This window comes from Alexandromys fortis, unplaced genomic scaffold, assembly GCF_014885135.2.
Source record: "Alexandromys fortis isolate MF-2015 unplaced genomic scaffold, M_Fortis_MF-2015_v1.1 scaffold_13, whole genome shotgun sequence".
Taxonomy (NCBI): domain Eukaryota; kingdom Metazoa; phylum Chordata; class Mammalia; order Rodentia; family Cricetidae; genus Alexandromys; species Alexandromys fortis.
The window spans coordinates 3,363,390-3,385,418 of record NW_026067908.1 but is presented as its reverse complement, the minus strand read 5'-3'; the positions used below and the strand labels follow the sequence as shown (position 1 = coordinate 3,385,418).

The following is a 22,029-nucleotide window of genomic DNA, read 5'->3' as shown; positions in this document are numbered from 1 at the left end:
TCTAAGAAATATTTTTTTCTTATATTGCCATTTAAATGACAATCATAAAAGTGTGGAATTAGATCTGTGTTCATGTTCCAATTCTACTTACTTGCTTTTCCATGAACTTGTTTCTTTGCTTGTATAATAGACATGATAAACTTATTTTGCAAATTGACTCCTGTTTGGATGATACCATTCTTAGAAGACTCTGAAGAGGTCTTGCTCTTGTTAGCAGAAGGATTCTGATTCCAATTCATGAATTAGGGAGGAGACATGGAAAGTGATACAATTTTGATTTTGTGTTTTACTGTCAGCTTCCTGTTTTTCTTTTCAGGTTGACACAGGCAATACTGGAAGGGTGTTGGCTTCAGATGCTGCTGCATTCCTGAAAAAATCAGGGCTTCCAGCCTTGATTCTCGGAAAGGTAGGATGTGCTTATTATAACTAGACTGTAATGAATATGGAGAAGCATAATAGAACTGCAAATAAATTCAGAAGGTTGCAATCAAGAAACATTCAAATTAGAACTGAGTCATAGGAGCAGTTGTGGTAATGGAATGGGGTTGTGGTGTAGTGATTTATCCTTTTGAAAATTAAAGCGATGCCAGCTTTTCCTGATGGGAGAGCTGTTCCTTTCCCCCACAAGCTGCAACACTCTAGAGAGCAGCCCTGCACCTTGCCTGGACAGCCCCATTGGTGGAGGTCTGAGTGAGCCAGCCCCTAAGTTGTGAGCATGGGAGTGTTGTCCCCATTACTCATCTGTCATGTGGTAGCATGGGCAGCGAAGATACTCTCCCCCACTCCCACCCTCAACCCCACCCCCACCCCAACCCCTCAACAACTGAGGCAGGTGGGAGAGCTGGCCCTGAGGTCATAAGAGCTGGAGAGCTGTCTCTACCACTCACTCAGAGAGTGACCCCTACACCATGCTTGGACAGCACAGTAGAGCTGGTCCTGAAGGTGTAAGTGTGGGAGAAGAGACTCTGAAGATGTGAAAATGGGAGAACTGGCCCTTCCTCTCGCTCACCCCTTCTAGGGATGAACTAGCCAGGCCATGCTGGAAAGCTCACTCTGGTGGTGAGGCAAGGGAGAGCTGGAAGGCTGACCAACCCTGCAACTACCCAGGCCCAGAACCAGGGATATGAGTTAGCCCACTCCAACATCCACCCCATCTGTGATCTGCTGGAGCACATGAAGGGACCAGTCCCGCAGACCCAAAGCTGCAGGATTTCCACAACACAGGGCAACAGCAGGATAACTAAGAGGAGCTCCAGTGAGGGCCCAGCATTGAGAGTGTAGCAAGAACCAGAGACCTCGAACCAGACCAATGACTCTTTGCAGTGCACACTTACAAGTAAAATATGAACAAAAGGGTTTACTGTGTGAGTTGCTGTGTCACAACTGCAGCTTCCCTGTCGAAATTGTTTTTTTCTCTTAAAATTTTGTTTTATTTTATTTGATGGGGAGAGTTGCAAGGGCACAGGGAAGATACTAAGGAATAGGGAAAGAAATAGGATAGAGATGTGTGATGTGAAGGACAAAGCATAGCTAAAAAAGAAATAAAGGTAATTTTGAGCATTTTAGAAACATCACTTTTGACTAGGATGAAATGAGAAAGTAATTGTACATTTGTGTATTGTGGGGAGGTGCAGTGAAGAGTAGGAACCTTGCTATCCACTCAGACAGTTGGACCTATCCTTGTTTCCTCAATAAAACTGCCTCTGTTTAATGTACAAAGCAGAGTTAGGGATTGAAAAGAACAGAGGTGGAAAGCTCCTCTCTTGCTAAATTGTTATGCATGATATTGATATATAATAAAAGTCTTTAAAAATAATATTAATAGTTTCATAACTCATAGAAAAACTAACTTGTAGATACAAGTTTCTGTCCTTCCTAGTCCCTCAGCTGTTCAGTCCCAAAGAAACACACAGAGGTTTATATTAATTATAAGCTATTTGGCTCGGGCTTATTATCAACTAGCTTTTACAACTTAAATTAACCCATATTTCTTATATAAGTTTAGCCATGTGGCTTGGTACCTTTTCTCAGTGAGGCATTCTCATCTTGCTTCCTCTGCTTTTAGCTTATGACTGTGTCTCTACTTTTCCTCTTCCCAGAATTTTCCTAGTCTGGTCGTCCGGCATATACTTCCTGCTTGGCTAATGGCCAATCAGTGTTTTATTAAAACAATATGAGTGACAAATCTTTAAAGTGTACAAGAACATTATTCCACAGCATTAACTAACCATCCATAGGGAAAAAAATTACCTTAATAAGAATCAAAACCAGGGTAGTATGTTTCAGTGGACAATAGTTAAACCCTGGGCTAGTGAAAAGGACATTTGACTAGAGGTTGGAACTTGTATTCAATTTTCCCCTCATTCCTTTAATGTTCTTAAGCCAGATTTCCTAACCTGGGTCTTCATGTCTTTGTTAAAGGGTTGCACTGAATAATTTCTAATGATTTTTAGATCTGTTTACACAGATCATGAAGTTATTAGTTACAGGGATTTAATTTATCTTTTAAAGATTTTTGTTAAAATATATAGAGATTGATTCTTTTTTCCTGTTAATATTTCAGATTTGGGATTTAGCTGATACAGATGGCAAAGGTGTCCTGAGCAAACAAGTAAGATTGAGAGATTCTTCTAAAGTTTTTGTGGGCTTGGTCCAATTTGAAGTAAAAAGTAGCAGATTTTTTTATGTTTAAGCTTAAAATTAGTTTTTCAAGATCATGTGTATTAACATTGAAAATATTTTTAACTACTGAACATTTAGCTATCTGAATGCTAAACTTTAGTAACATTGTTTTACTGAAGCTTTTATATAATACCTATATCTCTTACAGACTTTGTTCTTAGTATCTTATTAATTAAATTTCTTGAGAATACAAGATCATAAGTAAACATTGATTTTATTAGTAAGTGTTATTGTAGATAAGCCCAGACCTTTGAAAGGAGTCTTGGGCTAATCAAACCTAAATTCTTGTGTAGGTTTATTTCTGACATATCAACCGAAAAGTGGTGCACAGGAAGGAAGTACACTCTATAAATATGTGAAAGTGTTTGTTTATTGCCAAAGGTATTGAATACCATGTATATACTCTAATGTTTGGTGTGTTGGAAGTTTGCTATCTTCATACTCTTGTTTAGCACTACTGTGTAAAGCTCATTTACCTTATAAGCATAGCTAAAACAAGGTCAAAAACAGAAAAGGAATGAGAATAATAAATAATGATAGAATCAAAATACCCAGCCTCTTTTATAGGAAAATTATGTGTATGGTTGTTTTGCCTGCATGTATGTGCATGTTTGTGTACCACATGTGTGCCTGGTGCCTGCAGGGGTCAGAAGAGGGCTTTGGATCTCCTGGACCTACAGGCAGTTGTAAACTGCATGTGAGTGCTAGGAATCAAACCCATGTTCTTCCAAGAGCAGCCAGTGCTTTTAATGACTGAGTCATCGCTCTTGAATACCCAGCCTCTTAATTAGGATTTCAGGACTAGATTGCTAGTAGTCCTCATCGGAGGTTCTGGATAGAAGGGCCAGTTCAAGACACTGAAGACAGGGGCCCTCTCGTATGGTCCACTCAGCAAGTGTTTGTTAAGAGCCAGACTTTAGAAGTGCAGAGGTGAATGTGACAGATGTAATTCCTCTTAGGAAATTTGTAGTATAGTAACTTCTTCACTGGTAGTGCTGGATGAGTTGTCTTTGTTGCATCCAGGCTGCTAGATATCTGGGTTTGCCATTGAAGTTTGAGTGTACATTGAAGGCAGTGTTTTGTTCTGGCTTTTTGAAAAAAGATTTGTGTTGACTCAGCGGTTACAGAAATTTCAGCTCACAGTCGTTTGCATGCTAAGTACACTGAACCATCCCCCCAGCCCAAAGATAATACTGTACTGAGAGTCTGTATGATAAAAATGACCCTTGGTGCTATCCACCTACAGAATAGTTTTATTTCATTGCTCCTAATACATTGCAAGGTAGATAGTATTAGACTATCCTCCTCTTAGGAAAGAATTTTATTTAAATTGCCTGTGGCATTGCAATTTTAAGTTAAGAGCTAGAATTTAATGAATTATTTTACTTCAGAGCTCATCTGCAGTGTGGAAATGGATCTGATTCTTTAAGAGTAGTTGAAGAGGGGCTGGAGAGATGGGTCAGAAGTTAAGAGCACTGGCTGCTCTCCCAGAGATCCTGAGTTCAATTCCCAGCAACTACGTTGTAGCTCACAACCATCTATAATGAGATCTGGTGCCCTCTTCTGGCTGTGTGTGTTGCTAGAGATAAAAACAAGGATCTCTCAAGTATGTGAGACAAATACTCGACCATTAAGTTACATTTCCAGTCCCAAGGGGAGTCTCTTGAAAAACTGCAAGAGGCAAGTATTGAATAAAGCAGATTGCTTGCAAGGTAAGAAAGGGTAAAAGAATAAGAAGAAATAGGTAAGAACGGGTTATATGAGAATGGGGCATGGTTAGAGTAAACTGTTGAATCAGTAACATTCCTGGGATGTTGAAAAACTGGAAAAAAATACTATTGGGACAAAACACCATTCTTGTGTCTATTTTCAAGCCTATCTTAGAACAACTGAAAACCAATAAATTGAGCTTCTTTACATGTGTTTACTTACTTAATTAGGCTTGAATTAAGACCTAAAGTACAAGGACCTTTGTGGAAGATTTTTAATTTTTGTGTTTGTTTGGGTTTCTCTGTGTATCCCTGGCTGTCCTGGAATTTGCTCTGTAGACCAAGCTGGTCTCAAACTCAGAGAGATCCTTCTGCCTCTGCCTCTGAGTGCTGGGATTAAAGGTGTATGGCACTGCACCTGGATGATTTGTAAATATCTTTAAGTCAAGCAGTTAAAATTGTTTTTGATGCTTGTTTTTCAGTTGTTTTCCTAGCTCCTCTGGAATAGCAGTGATTGACTCTTGTACTACTGATCCAATATCAAAATTACATGTCCACTTCAGAGTTGGCTTTTGATAACAGTTATTATCTCACTTTAATTTAGACCCCTTACCCAAAAGGCTTTTCAGTTAACAGCCAACATTTTTTAGTAAAATTGAATATTCTTTAAAATGTGAATATTCTGTACAGTTTCCATTTTTATATACCATGATTTATTTTTATTAAAATTACTTTTTGCTAATAATGTTAGAAAAATCATTATACATGTTTCTTTTCTCCATTTTAAAGCAATTTTTTAAAGCAAATGTTTTTGAAGCAAATATACTGTTATATTTGTTGGTACATAATACTGTGGAATAATTGTGCATTTTATATTTTCAGATCATAAAGTAGGTATAAAACAAGGTAGATTGGAAGAAAAGCACCTAACATTTATGCTTTTCTTTGTCAGGAATTCTTTATTGCTTTGCGACTTGTGGCATGTGCCCAGAATGGACTGGACGTTTCCCTGAGTAGCTTGAATCTGGCTGTTCCTCCACCAAGATTTGTAAGAAATGATTTTATATGTAAAATTTATTTAATTAGAAAGATTAGGGCTGGGAAGATGGTTCATTGGGTAAAGTGCTTGCCCCTGTAAGCATGAGAACTAGAGTTCAGGTCACTAGTGCCCATATTAAAGGCTGGCTAGGCATAGTGACCTGCCTGTCATCCCAGAATTCAGGAGGTGAGACGGGATTCTCCAGGGCATAGCTGGCACTAAACTAGTGGAATCAGTGGGCTCTGAGTCAAGGGAGAGATCCTACCTACAGAAGCACACACAGACACAAATTACAGTCATACTTAACAAAAAATTACACCACATGATTCAAAATAAAAAGTAACATACTCTTAATGCTTTAATCCCTATCACTTAGCCACCTGGCTTTCTTTCTTAGTAACTACTGCTATTACTAGTTATGTGTATGTACTTCAGAGTTATATGTGCATATAAAAGTACAAATATGTATTTCTTAATTTTCTAATGGTGGCATTCTATGTATTCGACTCCATACGCTTTAAAACGAATATATTTTAGACATAAGCTTTATTTAGTGTTTGCATGGTATTTCTTTGTTTATGTTTACTATAGTTTATATAAATTCCAATGTAGATACGTAGATTTTTTTAAGGAAAAATGCTGTGACAGATATTAATTTTGTTTATGACATACGCAGAAATGTAGTTACAGCATCTCAAAAGTGAAATTGTCTTTAAGAGTTTTTGTATGTATTTTACTTTTACCAGCAATTGGTTGGCTTGTCAGTTTCCTTGTGCTTTTGCTCACGTGCTGTTGTCAGATTATAGATCCTTGTCAGCTTGGTGGCAAATGGTATGTTAGTGTCTAGATTTCTCTTTTTAGCTTATAGGTAAGACTGATTAGTTTTTAAGGCACTGAATGGTTTTTATTCTGCTATGGGAATGTCTAATTCTAGATTGCGACTCTTTTTCTTGAGTGATTATTCTTTTTCTTACTGAATTCTAGAGTTTCTTTAAAAATTAGCAAGTTAAATCTTCATCCATATCATTTGCAAATACACTCTTTCAATTTGTTATTTATCTTTTACTGAATTATGTTTTAACCCCCATGATGAAATTGTTTTATGTAAACAAATTGCAAAGCTAAAACTTATTTTTTTCTTTTTGTATATTTGTTATTTCTTTTGGAAATTTGAGTGTGGATTCAAATTCATTCTATCATGATAGCTACAATATAGAATACAGTGTATTGAATAATCATTCTTTTTTATACCAATTTCAAATGCCATATCCACGATGACTAAATTACCATATGCATTTTGATGTCTTTCTGGATTTTCCTGTTCTTATTCATTGATTTGTTTATCTGTGTGACAATTTTGCAGTGTTTTGATTATCATTGTTTGGGAAGTGTCTTTATATACTATACAGCTTATCAACCTCACCCCCAACATTTTCAGAAATTTAATGGCTGTTGTTTTAATTTCAAATTTAATTTTGGTGCTGCTGGAACTAAATCCAGGGCCTTGCTCTTCCTGGACAAGTGTTTTATCACTGAGGTATCCCCAACCCCTCTTCTTTAAAACTTAATATTTGTTGGTACATAATACTGTGGAATAATTGTGCATTTTATATTTTCAGATCATAAAGTAGGTATAAAACAAGGTAGACTGGAAGAAAAGCACCTAACGTTTATGCTTCCCCAGTACCCACATGGTAGTTTACAACTGTCTGTAACCCAAGTTACGGGAATCCAACACACTCTTCTGGTCTGCATGGGCACCAGGCATGTACATGGTACACAGACATAATAAGTTCAGGCAAAATACCCACACATAAAATAAAATAATAAAGTTAAAAAAATTAGCTTCAGTTTGAGAATGTCTGTATTTCTCTGTTTAGATGTGACTTAAAAGGATTGTCATAAGTATTTGTTGCCTAGGTATAATACTGAGATTTTTCAAATGTATTTACGTGTCTCTGGAGCCAGATAAAATAATAACTTGAATGTGCTGCCATTAGGTATTGTGCTAATAAGTTTATTTTTCGGGTCTACTTTCCTTAATTAATATTGGGAAAAAGGTTTTATTTCAGTAGACAATAGATGAAGATCTAATTAAAGTAAAGTAGTGTTGATACTCAGCATTTTGCACAAACGCATTTAAAAGGAAAAACACATTTTCTTCATTGGTTCCTGGTATGAGGACGTGAGCAGTTCATTGTTCTGTTTCCTAGCATGACTCCAGTAGTCCTTTGCTGACCAGTGGGACTTCAGCAGCTGAGCTCCCTTGGGCTGTAAAGGTAAATAAGTTTCTTGCATCTCTTTTTCTTCCTACTTCAAATGCTTTCCTCCCTGTCCTCAAAATATATTGTTCTGCATTGGACTTTTCATATACATGTTCAAAAGTGTAGGGAAAACACTGAGATGGAAAATGTTGAGTAGTATCTTAGCTCTGTTAGCCATTTTGTGACAATTTTTAAAAACATTATATTTCTTTGAATTGAAAGATGGAATGTCACTGCCAATGTCTTCTGAGAAAGGTACTTCCTTGCTGTAGGTCTGGTTGAGTGGACCAAGTGCTCCTCACAGCATTCTGTCTCTGAAATTGTGTGAGTCTAACCTGACAGTAGAAAAGCAAAATGGTCTTCCAACTAGTCCTTAGTAGAGACACTTTGAAATTATTTAATACATTTTGGTAAAAATGGTTTTTTTAAAATATTTTCTTAAAAGCCTGTTTTTTATTTGAATATTTCATTTTTATGTATGCAATTAAAACCTTTTCATGATTGTTTAACTTGTCGTCTTTTTTTTCATATTGTAGTCTGAAGACAAAGCCAAATATGATGTAATTTTTGATAGTCTAAGCCCAGTGGATGGATTTTTGTCTGGTGATAAAGTGAAACCAGTATTGCTCAACTCTAAGTTACCTGTGGAAATCCTTGGAAGAGTAAGATAGCAAACTTTAAATGTAATTTGTTTGTTTGTTTGTTTTGAGATAGTCTTAATGTGCAGCTCAGGCTGGTTGGTCTGGAGCTCACGGACCTCTCGCCTGAGCCTCACGAGTGCTGGAATCGTAGTATTGTGCTAGATGCAGTTATTGTATGTTTTAATTTTACACATAACAAGAGCACTAATAACTAATAACAATAACAATAATACAATAAAAGATATACAGGTCTTTTAAAAGTTGTGTTAATACAGGATTTTCTATATTTTTAACATGTATATTATTGTCACATTTCTGGTTTTAGTTTTCCCTGTAAAATATGAATAGTTGGTATTAGTTACATATGTATACTTGAATGATCTAGTTGACGGATTTTCTGTGTGTGCTTGCACATGTGTATACATGTGGGAGCCTCAGGTGTTCCTCTTCAAGAACTGTTGTTGTGTTTTCTTACCTTATTTTTTGTTTTGTTTTGTTTTGTTTTTGAGACATGTTCTTTTCTTATCCTGGAGCTCCAGGCCTGGGGGTTGCAATCTAACACGTAGACATGGTTTTTTTTTTTAATATTTATTTTATGTTCTTGAATGTTTTGCCTCAATGTATGTATGTACACCATGTGTGTACCTTGTGCTCATAAGAGTCAGAAGAGGCCATTGGATCCCCTGGAACTGGCATTATAGATGTCTGTGAAGCCTCTGTGTGGGTGCTGGGAACTGAACTTGGGTGCTCTGCAAGAGCTGCAAATGCATTTAATTGCTGAGCCATCCCTCCAGCTCTCACACCAACCTTTTTATGTGGGTCTGGGATTTGAACTAAAGCCCTCATGCTTGCATGGAAAGTACTTTATTATTAACTGAGTTATCTCCCCTGCCCATGTAGTTCACATGTTAAAATATGCAGTTCAGTAATATTAAGTATAGTGACATTTCCGTACAACCACCATCACTATCATCTCCAGGGCTTTTTTCAGCTGGTAAGATTAAAGCTTTATCTTTGTATCTTCAGAAATTATTTTTTCCTTTATTTAATTTGTATGTGTTTATCCTTAGTTCCATACCTTTATTCTTAGCTCTTTTTCTCCATTGTTCTTCAGTATCTTATCTAATGAAACCATAGATTCTAAGTTGAATTTCCTGCTTCTATATAGATCTTTTTTCCTAAATGTTTTTAAGACTTTTAATTCTTTGACTTTGTTAATAAGTGTTTGATTTTACTAAAAAGTCAAGCTTGCATTTGCTAATTATTTGCCTCTTTTTTGTTGCATATAGACTTTTGAGAAATGCTAAAATAACTTCATGATCACTAGTTTTGTCTGGGTTTCTCCATATTCCTTGCCACTTTTGTGCTCTTTCCAAAGTAATTTCTTTTCTTTATTTGATGTTTTAAACCATAACTACTCTCTCTAAGCCCCCAGCTCTTGTGTCAAATCTTGCTTGCCCTGCTTTTTTAAGTAACTTGGGGAAAGTCTTTAGAAAAATTGTGTGTTGGTTTTCAAATCTTTAAATTGGATATATTTTTCAGTTGATAGGCTTCCAAGGAGTAAATGTGATAGTATATGTACTTAGTACAGTGCATGTTACAAACTCTGTTAGAGAATGTTAGGTGCTATAGTGGTGATGGTGGTGATTACCATCACACTGCCAGAAATACTTGTGCTGCTGCTGCCCCTGGGTCAATAAGTTCGTTCTCTCTCTCTCTCTCTCTCTCTCTCTCTCTCTCTCTCTCTCTCTCTCTCTCTCTCTTTTTCTCTCTCTCTCTCTCTCTCTCTCTCTTTCTCTCTCTCTCTCTCTCTCTCTTTCTCTCTCTCTCTCTTTCTTTTTTTTTTGGACAGGGTTTCTCTGTGTAGCCCAGGCTAGCCTGGACCTTTTCTTTGTAGACCAGGCTAACCTTGAACTCAGATCTACCATGCCTGGAAAACACTGATTTTTTTTAAAAAAGCTTTTTTCTAGTATTATTTCCATTCTTTTTTCTATTGTGTGGTCAGTGTGAGATTCCTAAACTTTGATTATTATTATTTTATTTCTTTAAACTAACCTTTTAGCAACTTCTCATTGCAATTAAGACAAAGTTCAGATCCAGATCCTTTTAAGGCAGTTAATGACTAGGCACTCTCGTATTCCACCAGTATACTTTCTCTTCCTGTCCCTAAGTAGAACATAAAATAAAAGAGCACTAATTGTTCTTCTCTTTTCTAAGGTTTGGGAGTTGAGCGATATTGACCATGATGGAAAGCTTGACAGAGATGAATTTGCAGTTGTAAGTAACCAGATATTCTTAAAATGTAAAGGGTCTTCATTTTATCTCCCACCCATACCTTCTACCATTTGATTTAAACAGGGTTTGAACTTACAAGCTTCCTACCCCAGACTCTGAGTTTTTTAAATTATAGTGTGTGCCACCTGCCCCAGGAAGCATTTCCTGTTTTAATTTATCCTTAGTAATATGTCCATCAGATTGTAGTTATTAGGATTTATAGGTAAGTACATATTTTTAATGAAAAAGAGGATGTGTATGTTTTACTGTCATTTTTTTGTACATCATTTGCCATAGTTAGGAAAGATACTTGGTTAATATACTGTAAAGATGATGGTGTGGTAATTTTGGGGGGTCTTAAATTACTTCAGTCTTCTTAAATTACTTCAATTTTGTTTCAACTATATCTCTCATTTTATTAAAAGGAAACATGCACAACAATTTAGTTTCATTTCAATTGATGGGGCAGGAACATTTTGGCATCTTCCCTTAGTTTAAAGATCTTTTGATTTTAGTAGCTAGGTAGTTAATGTCAGATATGGCATTTATTGCTCCCTTAAAGTTAGATGAAACTTTAATAGGCTTTGGGAAGTGGTTCAGTTGTTAAAAGTGCTTGCAGTTCAAGCTCATGAACTCATGTGCACCTGAGTTCAATCTCTAGACCCCAAAGAAAAAGAAAAAGGGTTGGTGGTGAGTGCGTATCATCCTGGTGCTGGCAAAGCAAGACAGGATGCTCCTGAATCAGCAGGTTTCCGGGTACAGTGAGAGACCCTGGCTCAGAAAATAAGATGGAAACCTCTGATTTGTACACACCCATGCACACATGTATGCAATGCACACACATACGTAACCTGCTGTGAATTTACCTGGGATAAACTGGTACTCTTACTTGGATGTTAATCTGCTTAAATTTTCTACCTCTAAAGAATTTTTCTAAAGAATTGTTTGGGTTTTTCGTGTGTGTGTGTGTACGTGTGTGTACATGTGTACATGCGTATATGAGGGCAGATGCCTGCAGAGAGCAGAGGTGTCAGATCTCCCTGGAGCTGGTGCTTTAGTTAGTTGTGAGCCACTTTATGGGTGCTGTGAACGGAAGTCAGGTCCTCTGTAAGAGTAGACAAGCTCTTAATTGCTGAACATCTCTCCAGCTCAATTGCTTGTTTTTTTTTTAATTTTTTTTTTATTTTTAGACTTGTTCCCATGAACTTGTGTTTTTGAAAATCTTTTTATGCCTGAGGTTATCCTCTTTTCTCATTTTGAATCTTCCACATTTATGTTCATAGTCCTTTTTATTACTTTGGTTCAATCTATCATTAGGTCAGTGATATTTCAAAACAATCATTCTTTAAGATTATCCTTTTGTGGTTCGTATTTTAAATTTCCATCTAATTCAGCTTTTACCTTCACTTATTCCCACTTTCAAAAACCTTTTCTAAAGTTTATTGGTATATATGGGCAGAGGTGACATGCCATGAGTGTGGAGGTTAAAGGATTACATCAAAGTTTGTTCTCTTTTTCTGCCTTTCGGATTGCCAGACTTGCACAGCTGGTGTCTTGAACATTTGAGGTATCTCACTGCTCTAGCCCCCCCTCCTTTTTTTGTAACTGTCTGATTAGCCCAGTCAGGTCTTACATTCACTATATATCCAAGGATGACTTTTGTCAAATTTAGAAACCTACATTGGTCGATTACTTTTAAAAAACGTCACATTTTCTTTTGATTTCACCACTTAGAAGCTTTCTGGTCCAAGATCTGCTCTTTAGTATTCTGCTGCGTTTAGTTGCTGTGTCTTTGCAGTCTCTTGAATCTTTGGCAGTTTGTCATTTTTGTCTTATTTTTATGACCTTGACTTTTTTTTTAAAGGAGTACTGGCCTAATAACATGTAGAATATCTTCCAGTTTAGATTTGTCTAGAGGCAAAATGAATTTATTCAAGTATCAGGGATATATTCTGTCATGGGGATTGGTTAAGATAGCATTTGCAGAAAAGTAACTTAAGGTTTTTCTCTCTTCTTTTTTTTTTTAATTTCATTTTATTTGTTATATATAGTGTTCTGTCTACATGTTTGCCTGAATACCAGAAGAGGGTACCAGATCTCATTACAGATGTTTTTGAGGCACCATGTGGTTGCTGGGAGTTGAACTCATGACCTCTGGGAGAGCAGCCAATGCTTATAACCTCTGAGCCATCTCTCCAGCTCCCGTTTCTCTCTCTCTCTCTCTTTTTTTTTTTTGTTCCTGTAAAAGTGAACTTGACTGCCTTTGTATCGTTTTTTTTCTCTTCTTCTTTCCAAGTGTTACTGTTTTCTGTCACTAGTACTTATTGGGTTCTTATTTTGTGAGGAACATGTGGCACTAGAACATGTAAGAGGGAGCTATACTGGTTTATGCTAGCATGTATCACGTACTCTTTGTTGTTGTTTGTCAGGACAGGGTTTCTCTGTGTAACAGCTCTGACTGTCCTGGAACTGACTCTGTAGACCAGGCTGGCCTCTGCCTCCTGAGTGCAGCCATTGCCATCCATCTCATCACATACTCGTTATTAGCGTGAGTGTGAGTGTGTGTGTTTCTTTGAATTGAACACAGGGTATTACATATGCTAAGCAGGTGCTCTGCTGCTGAGCTACACCTCAAGCCCTGAAATTAACTTTTGCTCATATGCTGCACTCTTGTGTTATGAAAGTGAAGGGTATTTTCCCCTTGGTGTTTTTAGCCTGGTGGTTAGACATTTTTCAGTAAATGTTCCATTAAACTAAGGTGGCGAAGGAAACTTATTTACTTGGAAAACACAAAAAGTGTTTTCATCCCTTATAGCAGCTGTGGTTGCCACCTGCTTCAATAGGTCAGAGAGCACGCAAAACCCTAAGGAAACTCCTAAAAGTATTGTTGCCCATCAGTAATACCCAGAAGCCCTTGGACTAAACCTCCAGCCAGAAGCTGGTCAGGTTCTGTATTTTAAAAGGCCTTCAGAGCCCGTGATGCTGCTTAATCCCAGCACTCCAGAGGCAGTGGTAGGCAGATCTGTGTGAGTTTGAGGCCAGCCTGGTCTACACAGCCTGGACAGCCAAAGCTACACAGAGAAACTTGGTCTTGAAAAATAAGAAACAAAACAAAGCAAGCCCTTCAGGTTGATCTGACATCCACTGAAAGTTAATGTTGCTTAAAACACAAAGAGAAAAACACTCTGAAAGAAAGTCAGTTGATAGTAATCCCAGCTGAATCCTTTCTTTCCTTGGCTCTCTGTGTAAAGTTTAGGTCTGTTTGCGGTGATTTTATTTTTAAATAAGAAGTATCCTAAAAGCTTTTTACTTTAGCATTTCTCTATGTAACTTTATTCATACTCACCTAGTATATACCAGCTTGAAAGCTAACATTTCTCTTCCTCCCCCACATGCACACATGGGCAGGTGAGGTTGGGAGGGCATCATTTGATCTGGTTGCTGTTTTTGTTTCAGTTGTAGACATTGTATAGGATAAAGTACAATATAATAAGAATACAAGATCATAGTCCAGCAGTACTAAAATTACTCTGTTCACTTTTGATATTAAATTTAGTGAACAAAATTTGGCATTGATTTTCTTGGGGAAACTATTTTCAAGACACATGAAATTAAGAACTTTAACTTTCAGAAAAAAAAAATGTGTTGTCTCTTGGCAGCAGATGGCAGACATTGCTGCTGTTGTTGAGTTTCCACTTTTCCAGGAAATGACTTCCATCTGCAGCAAGAAAAATGCTGACCTTTATATGCTTGCGGGTCCCTTGTCGCATACAAATGCCAATCTGATGCTACATACGTTGTCAGCTTGTCTGAAAAGGATGTGTTAGGCAGATTGTTTTCTTTTTGGAGCTTCAGGTTTTTTGAGACATAGTCTTCATTTGTTTTAAAACTGACACTGAATTCTTATTAGTTGGCTCATCTCTGGAAAAGGCTTGGTTCAGGTCAAATGGTTAGGTGCTACCCTGGATACACAGCACGAGAATCACTGGAAACTTGTTAGAAATGCAGATTCGTTGGCCCAGTTCCAGCTTTACTGAGTTCAGAGTTCCAATTATAGAGCTACTAAGCCGTCCAGGCAGTTCTGGTGCCCACTGTAATCTGGGTCCATGGGTCAGGTTTAGTTTTTCTAATTATAAAGGAAAGGATGGCAGTGTGAATTATTATACAGGTGCTGTTAATGCTGATTAAAGCTTAATCAATCAAGAATGCTGTAGCTAAGATGGCCTAGTTTGTAGCATATACATTTATATATGTATATAAACATTTAAAAATTATATTTTAAGACAGATTAGTATAACCTAGGCTGGCCACAAACCCAATCCTTTGCTCCTCAGTTTTGAGTACTAGGGTTATAGGATTGTGAAATGATGCTTGGTTTAGTGTATACTGTAGCCTATGCATTTTTTAAAATGTTGTATTAGGCAAGTTAGCATCTCTGAACCTCAATTTCTTGATTTATAAAATATTAGCCGTTATAGAAATATGGATCACATTTGTATTCTGTACTCAATGAATATTGATTTGAAAACAATTCAAACTTAGGAGTTAAGATAGGAGCTCAAAGCAAGTTTACTTTTGAGAATTAGGATTTTCTTTCTTAATTGTTGTCTTTTCTGGTTGCTAGGTTTTTTTGTTTGTTTGCTTGCTTTGCTTTGTTTTGTTTGAGATACCAAAGGATGGGCCGTTTGTGGTGTCCCTCCTTTCTTTTTTTTAATTGTCTGTTCATAGTTTTTGTTCATCTTTAATTGAAATTAAATTATTAATTTCTAGGAAAACTTTATATATTAGATTATTTCTTTATAGATAGCATTTTTAATTCAAATTCTCATTCTTTGCTGTTAACAAGAACTTCAGTTGAAGGGTGTGCCTCTAAGTTTTTATGACTATTTCTTCTTAAGAATGTTTTAGCCTTGAGTTTTTACTTTTCTTCCTCTTTCCTTTTGTTTCTTCCTCTTTTTCTCCTATTCTTGTTCTTAATTTTACTTTTTAAAAAGATTTGAGAAGCCAGGCCATTGTAAGTGAATTTTATGATAACTTAAAAATATATCTGATTCTGTTTTGTTTATCTTCAAGGCCATGTTTTTGGTGTACTGTGCACTGGAGAAAGAACCTGTGCCAATGTCCTTGCCTCCAGCCTTGGTGCCACCTTCTAAGAGAACAATGGTCAGTATATCAGGCTCCGTGTGGTCGGTCCCCTCTTCAGCAGCCAAGGACTCTTACCACTCCTTACCACCTGTAGGCATTTTACCTACCAAAGCACCGTTAAGACAGGTAGAAAAATTTGTCAGTGTTAAAGGATTTTACTTTAACAAAGTGCATGAATGTGATTGGTAAAACTAGAGGAGCAAAGATGCTGCACTTGCTCTAATTGAGCCTGCATAACGTGATGCCACAGAGGAGGCAGATGCTCCTTATGTCCTATGGGTGTTTGACTGATCTATAGAGATTAAAGATGGAGATAGAAGATACTGTGTGCTAATATGCATGCTCTCCCTGTCATAATAATAATTTTTAATCTGTAGTTAACTCTTGATTCTTTAGATCACGTTACTAATTCTGATCGATTCTTACTTCCTTTGACCTATCTTTGGTCAGGTTGTGTAATAGCAACTATAATGACAGCCTGTACAAGCTCAGCTCTGGGCAAGAATGCTGCATGCATAGAAAATGAAGCTTGGGGAGTATGTAGATTATTTATTTATGCAGGCTTTCCCAGATACCACTTTTAGTATTGGAATTTGTAGGCCAGGGCTTAATTGTGCTTGAGTTTACTGGTTTCTTTAAAAAAAAAAAGTGTTAAATTGGCACCTGTAAATGTCCTAACTGATGTGTAATTCTGTTGCCTTCTCTTCATACTTTTTGGTTGTGATGTATGGGAACCAGTGCACTGACATCAGGTTATTTGGGTATATTTGTTCAGATTGGTGACAAATACACTTATGGTTTGAAGAAATATTATTTCAAAGTTGGTTTCATTTTGATAGAAACTTCTCTTCCCTCTCCAGTGGGTTGTATCCCCTGCAGAAAAGGCTAAATATGATGAAATCTTCCTGAAAACGGATAAGGATATGGATGGATATGTGTCTGGTCAAGAGGTCCGTGAAACCTTCCTGAAAACAGGTTTACCTTCTGCCTTACTAGCCCACATCTGGTAAGACTTTATTTTAATAGTTTTTAAAAAGTGTGTGTGTGCGTGTGTGTGTGTGTGTGTGTGTGTGTGTAGTGTTATATCTAGTTTTTATACTTTTTTCTAGATTTTGAGAACAGGTTAGTAATTGTTTCATTTTTTATAGAGAAAATTCAAATATGAAGAATTATTGTGTATAATAAACAAAAATTCAGGAGTGGTATTAAAAAATAGGTGGAGCATTTTTTTATACCAATTATAAACTCTTAGAATGTTGTTACGAAAATCCAGCTATCTGAAATTTAAACAGTTTAATAAGTAATACCTTTAGGTGCTGGAAATATAGCTCAGTTGGTAGAGTTCCTAACTAGCATGCAGGAGGGCATGGATTTGATCCCTTGTGTTACATGAATTGGGTATGGTGACATACACCTGCAATCCCAGTACTCATGGAAGTGCAAGATCAGCCTGGAATAATGAGACCATGTCTAAAGGAAAAAATTGCTTTCATTTTGCTTTAGAGCTGAATAGTATTCCATTTTTTATATATACAGATTTTTGTTAGCCACTTATCTATTGATAGAAATCTGTTGGTATCATTTCATTCCTATAGAGAATAGAGCAGCAATAAACAGGGATGCAAATATCTTTGCAAGAAAATAGATGTATTATATTGAGGTTACTTGAAAGAAAGAAAAATTCTGTGTGTTCTTTTTGTGAGTCCTTGCCTGTACCTTACACATGGACATCTGCAAACAGATACACACATAGAAATAGTAAGTATCACAGGCAGTAGGAGAACAAGAAAGGGTGATGAGGAAGGGTGGAGTGCAGGTAAAGAATACATGAGTCAGCCGGGCGGTGGTGGTGCACGCCTTTAATCACAGCACTTGGGAGGCAGATGCAGGCAGATTTCTGTGACTTCGAGACCAGCCTGGTCTACAAGAGCTAGTTCCAGGACAGGCTCCAAAGACACAGAAAAATCCTGTCTTGAAAAGCCAAAATAAATAAGTAAATAAATAAATAAATAAAGATGAGTCGTGAAAGAGGATATAAAACTTGGGTTTCTAGTTTTAACTCTCTCATGGATTTTTAATTTTTTTGTGCATAAACATGTAAGCAAAATCCTATAGCTTCAGAATGGCTGTGTATATTCATGATTTGAATATGTTCGTTGAGGTGTATAGACTTTTGGTCTAGGCAGTTGCTTGTTTGAATGGCTACATTAGTCTGTGTGGGGGTTTGTTTGTAACATTTGTACAAGATAGTGGTTTTTTTAATTAAAAAATAAACAGTGATGTACATGTCTAATCCTGTAAGATGTATATATTTGTATGACACTTATTCATTGGTAATGCATTTCATAGTACATATAATAATGCATATGAAATTGCTTTGTCTTGTGCCTGCCCCTACCCTGGCTAACTCTGCCAGATGTTATCTTGAGGTTTTTAAGAAGCAACAAACACAAAAAGTTGCAGAGAGAAACTTAGAGAGCAGAGCATAGTAGGTCTGTCTTAAGAGAGATGAATATCCAGACAGGAAAAGATTAAGCTTGCATAGCTGAATCTACAGCCTTTGAGTGCCTAGGCTAAGTACACAGAACAAAGTAACTGTCACAAATGGGTTTGGTACTGTGCTCAGGGTTTAATCATGCATTCCCTTCCTTATGGTACCTCACAAAAGGAGTTTCTTTACTTACAGAGGAAGAAACTAAGATTGAGACCTCAAAAAATTTTGTTCCAGGTTATAAGGACTTAAGATAAAAGCTGTACTCCACATTCGGCTTGATACCGTGTCTTTTTGTCAACTACCCTGATATCCAGCCTTTTTGTCAGGCTACCCTGACTTTCAGAGAATTAAACATTTTTAAAGCTGAATTTTAAAAAAAAGAAAAAAAGGCAAATAGAATGAAACATTTATTCTCTCCCTTCAGTTGACAGGTTTTACTGTGTTTTCTGGTAAAATTTATTATTTGACAATTTTGTATGGATGTAATAAGTTTTGGTCATTCACATACTCCATTACCATCTTGTATCACCATTCCACATTCTGGAGCTCTTCTTTACAATATATCTCTTTTCAACTTTTATTTGTTTTCTAATAACCTCCTGAGCTTAATTAGGGTTGCTTGCTTATACATGGGTGTAGGATTATTTACTGGATCATGCACAACTTGCCAGTGACTACTTTACTGAAGAAAAATGACTTCCCTTCCCCAGGCAGCCATTAGCTACCCCAGGCAAGGGTTGGGCCTCTTGCGCCCCTCTCCTAGCCATGCTGTGGTGCTGATGGGCTCAGCCTTAGCCCGGTGGCCACTGCTGTGTTTGTGAGTGCAGCAGCTGTGTCATGTTCAGAAGACCGCATTCCCCAGCACCCTTTTCATCTTCCTGCTCATACGTGTTTTTTACTTTCTCTGAGCATTGGGATTTCTGTTTTGTTTTGTTTTTCTTACAGCCCTGGCTGTCCAGGATCTCGCTCTATAGACCAGGTTGGCCTTGGACTCAGAGTTCCACCTGCCTCTGCTTCCCAAGTGCTGGGACTAAAGATGTGCTTCACTACTGCCTGGTTTCTTTTTTGGCATCTTAATGTGCTCCACTCTTTAACTTTTTATGTGAGTTTTGAGCAGCCTGTGATATTTTTCAATTCAGCTAATTATTTTTAAAACATTAAAATCATATGTTTTTCTCCTGGGTTTTGGGAGTAATAATGTAGCACTTATGTACTGTTCATTTTGTTTATTTGTATAGGGCACTGTGTGACACAAAGAACTGTGGGAAGCTTTCAAAAGACCAGTTTGCCTTGGCTTTTCACTTAATCAATCAAAAGTTAATAAAGGGCATTGATCCTCCACATATTCTCACTCCTGAGATGATTCCACCATCAGACAGGTCAAGTTTACAAAAGGTAAGAAAACTTTAAAGAGGACCTGCATGCCTGATAGAAAGAAACCAATGTCATTGTGTCTAGTCACAAACGTGGAGGGGCAGAGCACTCCCATTTGGTTTAGTGTATCTGTGAGCATGCTCACATATCCCTAATATAGCATCCTTGAACTGCCAACCCTACTATTCATCACACATATGACTGCTGTACTTTATTATATTAAATTGAAGTTGTTTTTTTTTTGAAACAGAGTCTCATATAGCCCAGCCTGGCATTGAATACTGTATAGCTGAGAATTACTTTGAACTTCTGATCCTTTCTTTTTTCACTTCCCAAATGCTAGGATTATAAGCTTGCACCATGGCTAGTCAATTTTTATGAAAAACTAAAGAAGGAAGGAAGGAAGCATTAGCTATAATAATTAAATTGTTACATTTCAATCTTACAGAAAACAATACAAATTTGGAAACAAAATCCATAAGATAGTGATTGTTTAGTATCAATTTTACATCAATATAGCCTTCAAGAAAAACTGTATGTTGAGGAAAATCTGTATGCATTTCTTTGCCATAGGATGAGCGTTCATTCTTAAGTATATATCTGAGCTTCATATCTAAACATCTGGAAGTTAGTTGGGTTTCTGGTCAGCAGTGGAAATTTTCAAAGCATTTTCATTTTAACCATGTTGTACTTTGAATTTTATTTCCTTGTCTAGAAGCTCTTTTTAATATAGCACATTTACAATATCGTGGTCTGTAATAGACCTTTCAAAAGGTCTATTATTATTATATATATTATTATTATCTATATTATATGGTAGGTTTAGTTACTTTTCAAACTAAATAACCAGGTGTCGATTGACCCTGTAGTCTCAGCTCCTGGGAAGGCTTAGACTAAAGAATTCTTTTTGTTTGTTTGTTTTCGAGACAGGGTTTCTCTGTAGCTTTGGAGCCTGTCCTAGAACTAGCTCTTGTAGACCTGGCTGGCCTCAAACTCAGAGAGATTTGCTTGCCTCTGCCTCCCGAGTGCCGGGATTAAAGGTGTGTGCCACTATCTTGCCACCATCGCCCTGCTAAAGAATTATTGAATCCAGAAGTTCAAGACTATCCTGGGCAGTGCAAGGAGACCTCATCTAAAAAAGACCCAAACAAAATAAAACATCTCACCCAAACTTTCCATCTTTAAATCTCTTCTCACCTGTGTCATAAATACTGCTGTGGTGATATTTCAGGGTTGTCAAATGTGTGTTATTAAGAACTGACTTTCAAGTACCAATAAAATGTTTTGATTTTGCATTAATTTTATAAGATAGTTAAAAATTCCATTTTAACCTAACAAGTCTAAAATGGACTTTTCCCCTCCAAATAAAGTAAATGGAATTCACTACTGCCAGGTCCTGAGAATTAGTTATATGAATGAGGTTTTGTACTTTGTGAGTGTTTTTAAACTCTTGGATGTGTGACACGAACTCACTAGGTTGTGGAGCGACTGAAAGTGATGCTGCACAGAAAGATGTAGGGAACAGACTTATACCTATGCATTCTGTTCTGTTCTGTGTCTCAGCAGTGTAACACTGTAGACATCATTCATGTAGGGTTTTATGTCTGCATTTTTATTTTATGACTGAAACTTTCACCAACTCTTACTTTCCAAGAGAACATAAATTACTGAAACAATTTTGTTTGTTCATGGAATCTGTATAATAGTAGGCACTTGAGGTTGTATCTGTTAACATAGTTTGTAATTAGTAGACTTCTCAGAAGACCATTTACTAATGGAGGTGGGTCTTGTATCTTATCTGTTGCTTTCACGGGTTAACTAATATAGAAAACTGCTTGGCCTGATAGGACAGAAGATTAGGTAGGCGGAGTAAACAGAACAGAATGCTGGGAGAAAGAAGCTGAGTCAGGCAATTGCCATGATTCTCCCACTCCAGACAGACGCAGGTTAAGATCTTTCCTGGTAAGCCAGCTCCTGGTGCTACACAGAATATTAAAAATGGGTTAGATCAATATGTAAGAGCTAGCCAATACGAGGTTAAAACTAATGGGCCAAGCAGTCTTTAAAAGAATACAATTTCCGTGTAATTATTTCAGATAAAGTTAGCCATGCGGGCTGAGTGGTGGGAAGTGGCCCACCGCTCCTACAACAATTTACTAGAGCATGCTAAGGTATGCTTATTTCTTGGTGCCAGATTCATTGAAATATTTTATAACTGCTAATTTTGATATTTTATAACTGTTGCCTTATCTATTAATCAAAAATATTAAAATTTGTACTGACTTTCAAATAATCTCTTCTCATTATCTATTTTTTTTTATTTTATTTAAAAGAACTGCATTTTTTTTGTAGCTTCGACTAAACCATTTTGAATGTCGCTTTCCTCCTCTGTGTTTTTTCTAGTTTG

The 22,029-nt window shown here is 36.8% G+C and overlaps 1 protein-coding gene across 3 annotated transcripts in view; it reads left to right on the top strand.

The window, feature by feature from the left end:
• Positions 1–22,029, top strand: part of Eps15 (epidermal growth factor receptor pathway substrate 15) — a 94,121-nt gene that overhangs the window by 22,837 nt on the left and 49,255 nt on the right. For 2 of the 3 annotated variants that reach the window (XM_050136157.1, XM_050136159.1), the window contains exons 3-11: positions 317–406; positions 2,564–2,611; positions 5,344–5,439; positions 7,644–7,709; positions 8,231–8,356; positions 10,553–10,612; positions 15,683–15,880; positions 16,615–16,760; positions 19,487–19,643. In XM_050136157.1, the coding sequence (XP_049992114.1) occupies positions 317–406; positions 2,564–2,611; positions 5,344–5,439; positions 7,644–7,709; positions 8,231–8,356; positions 10,553–10,612; positions 15,683–15,880; positions 16,615–16,760; positions 19,487–19,643 (987 nt within the window). The remainder of the gene's footprint in view (positions 1–316; positions 407–2,563; positions 2,612–5,343; positions 5,440–7,643; positions 7,710–8,230; positions 8,357–10,552; positions 10,613–15,682; positions 15,881–16,614; positions 16,761–19,486; positions 19,644–22,029) is intronic. The other variant, XM_050136158.1, reaches the window with a different exon arrangement.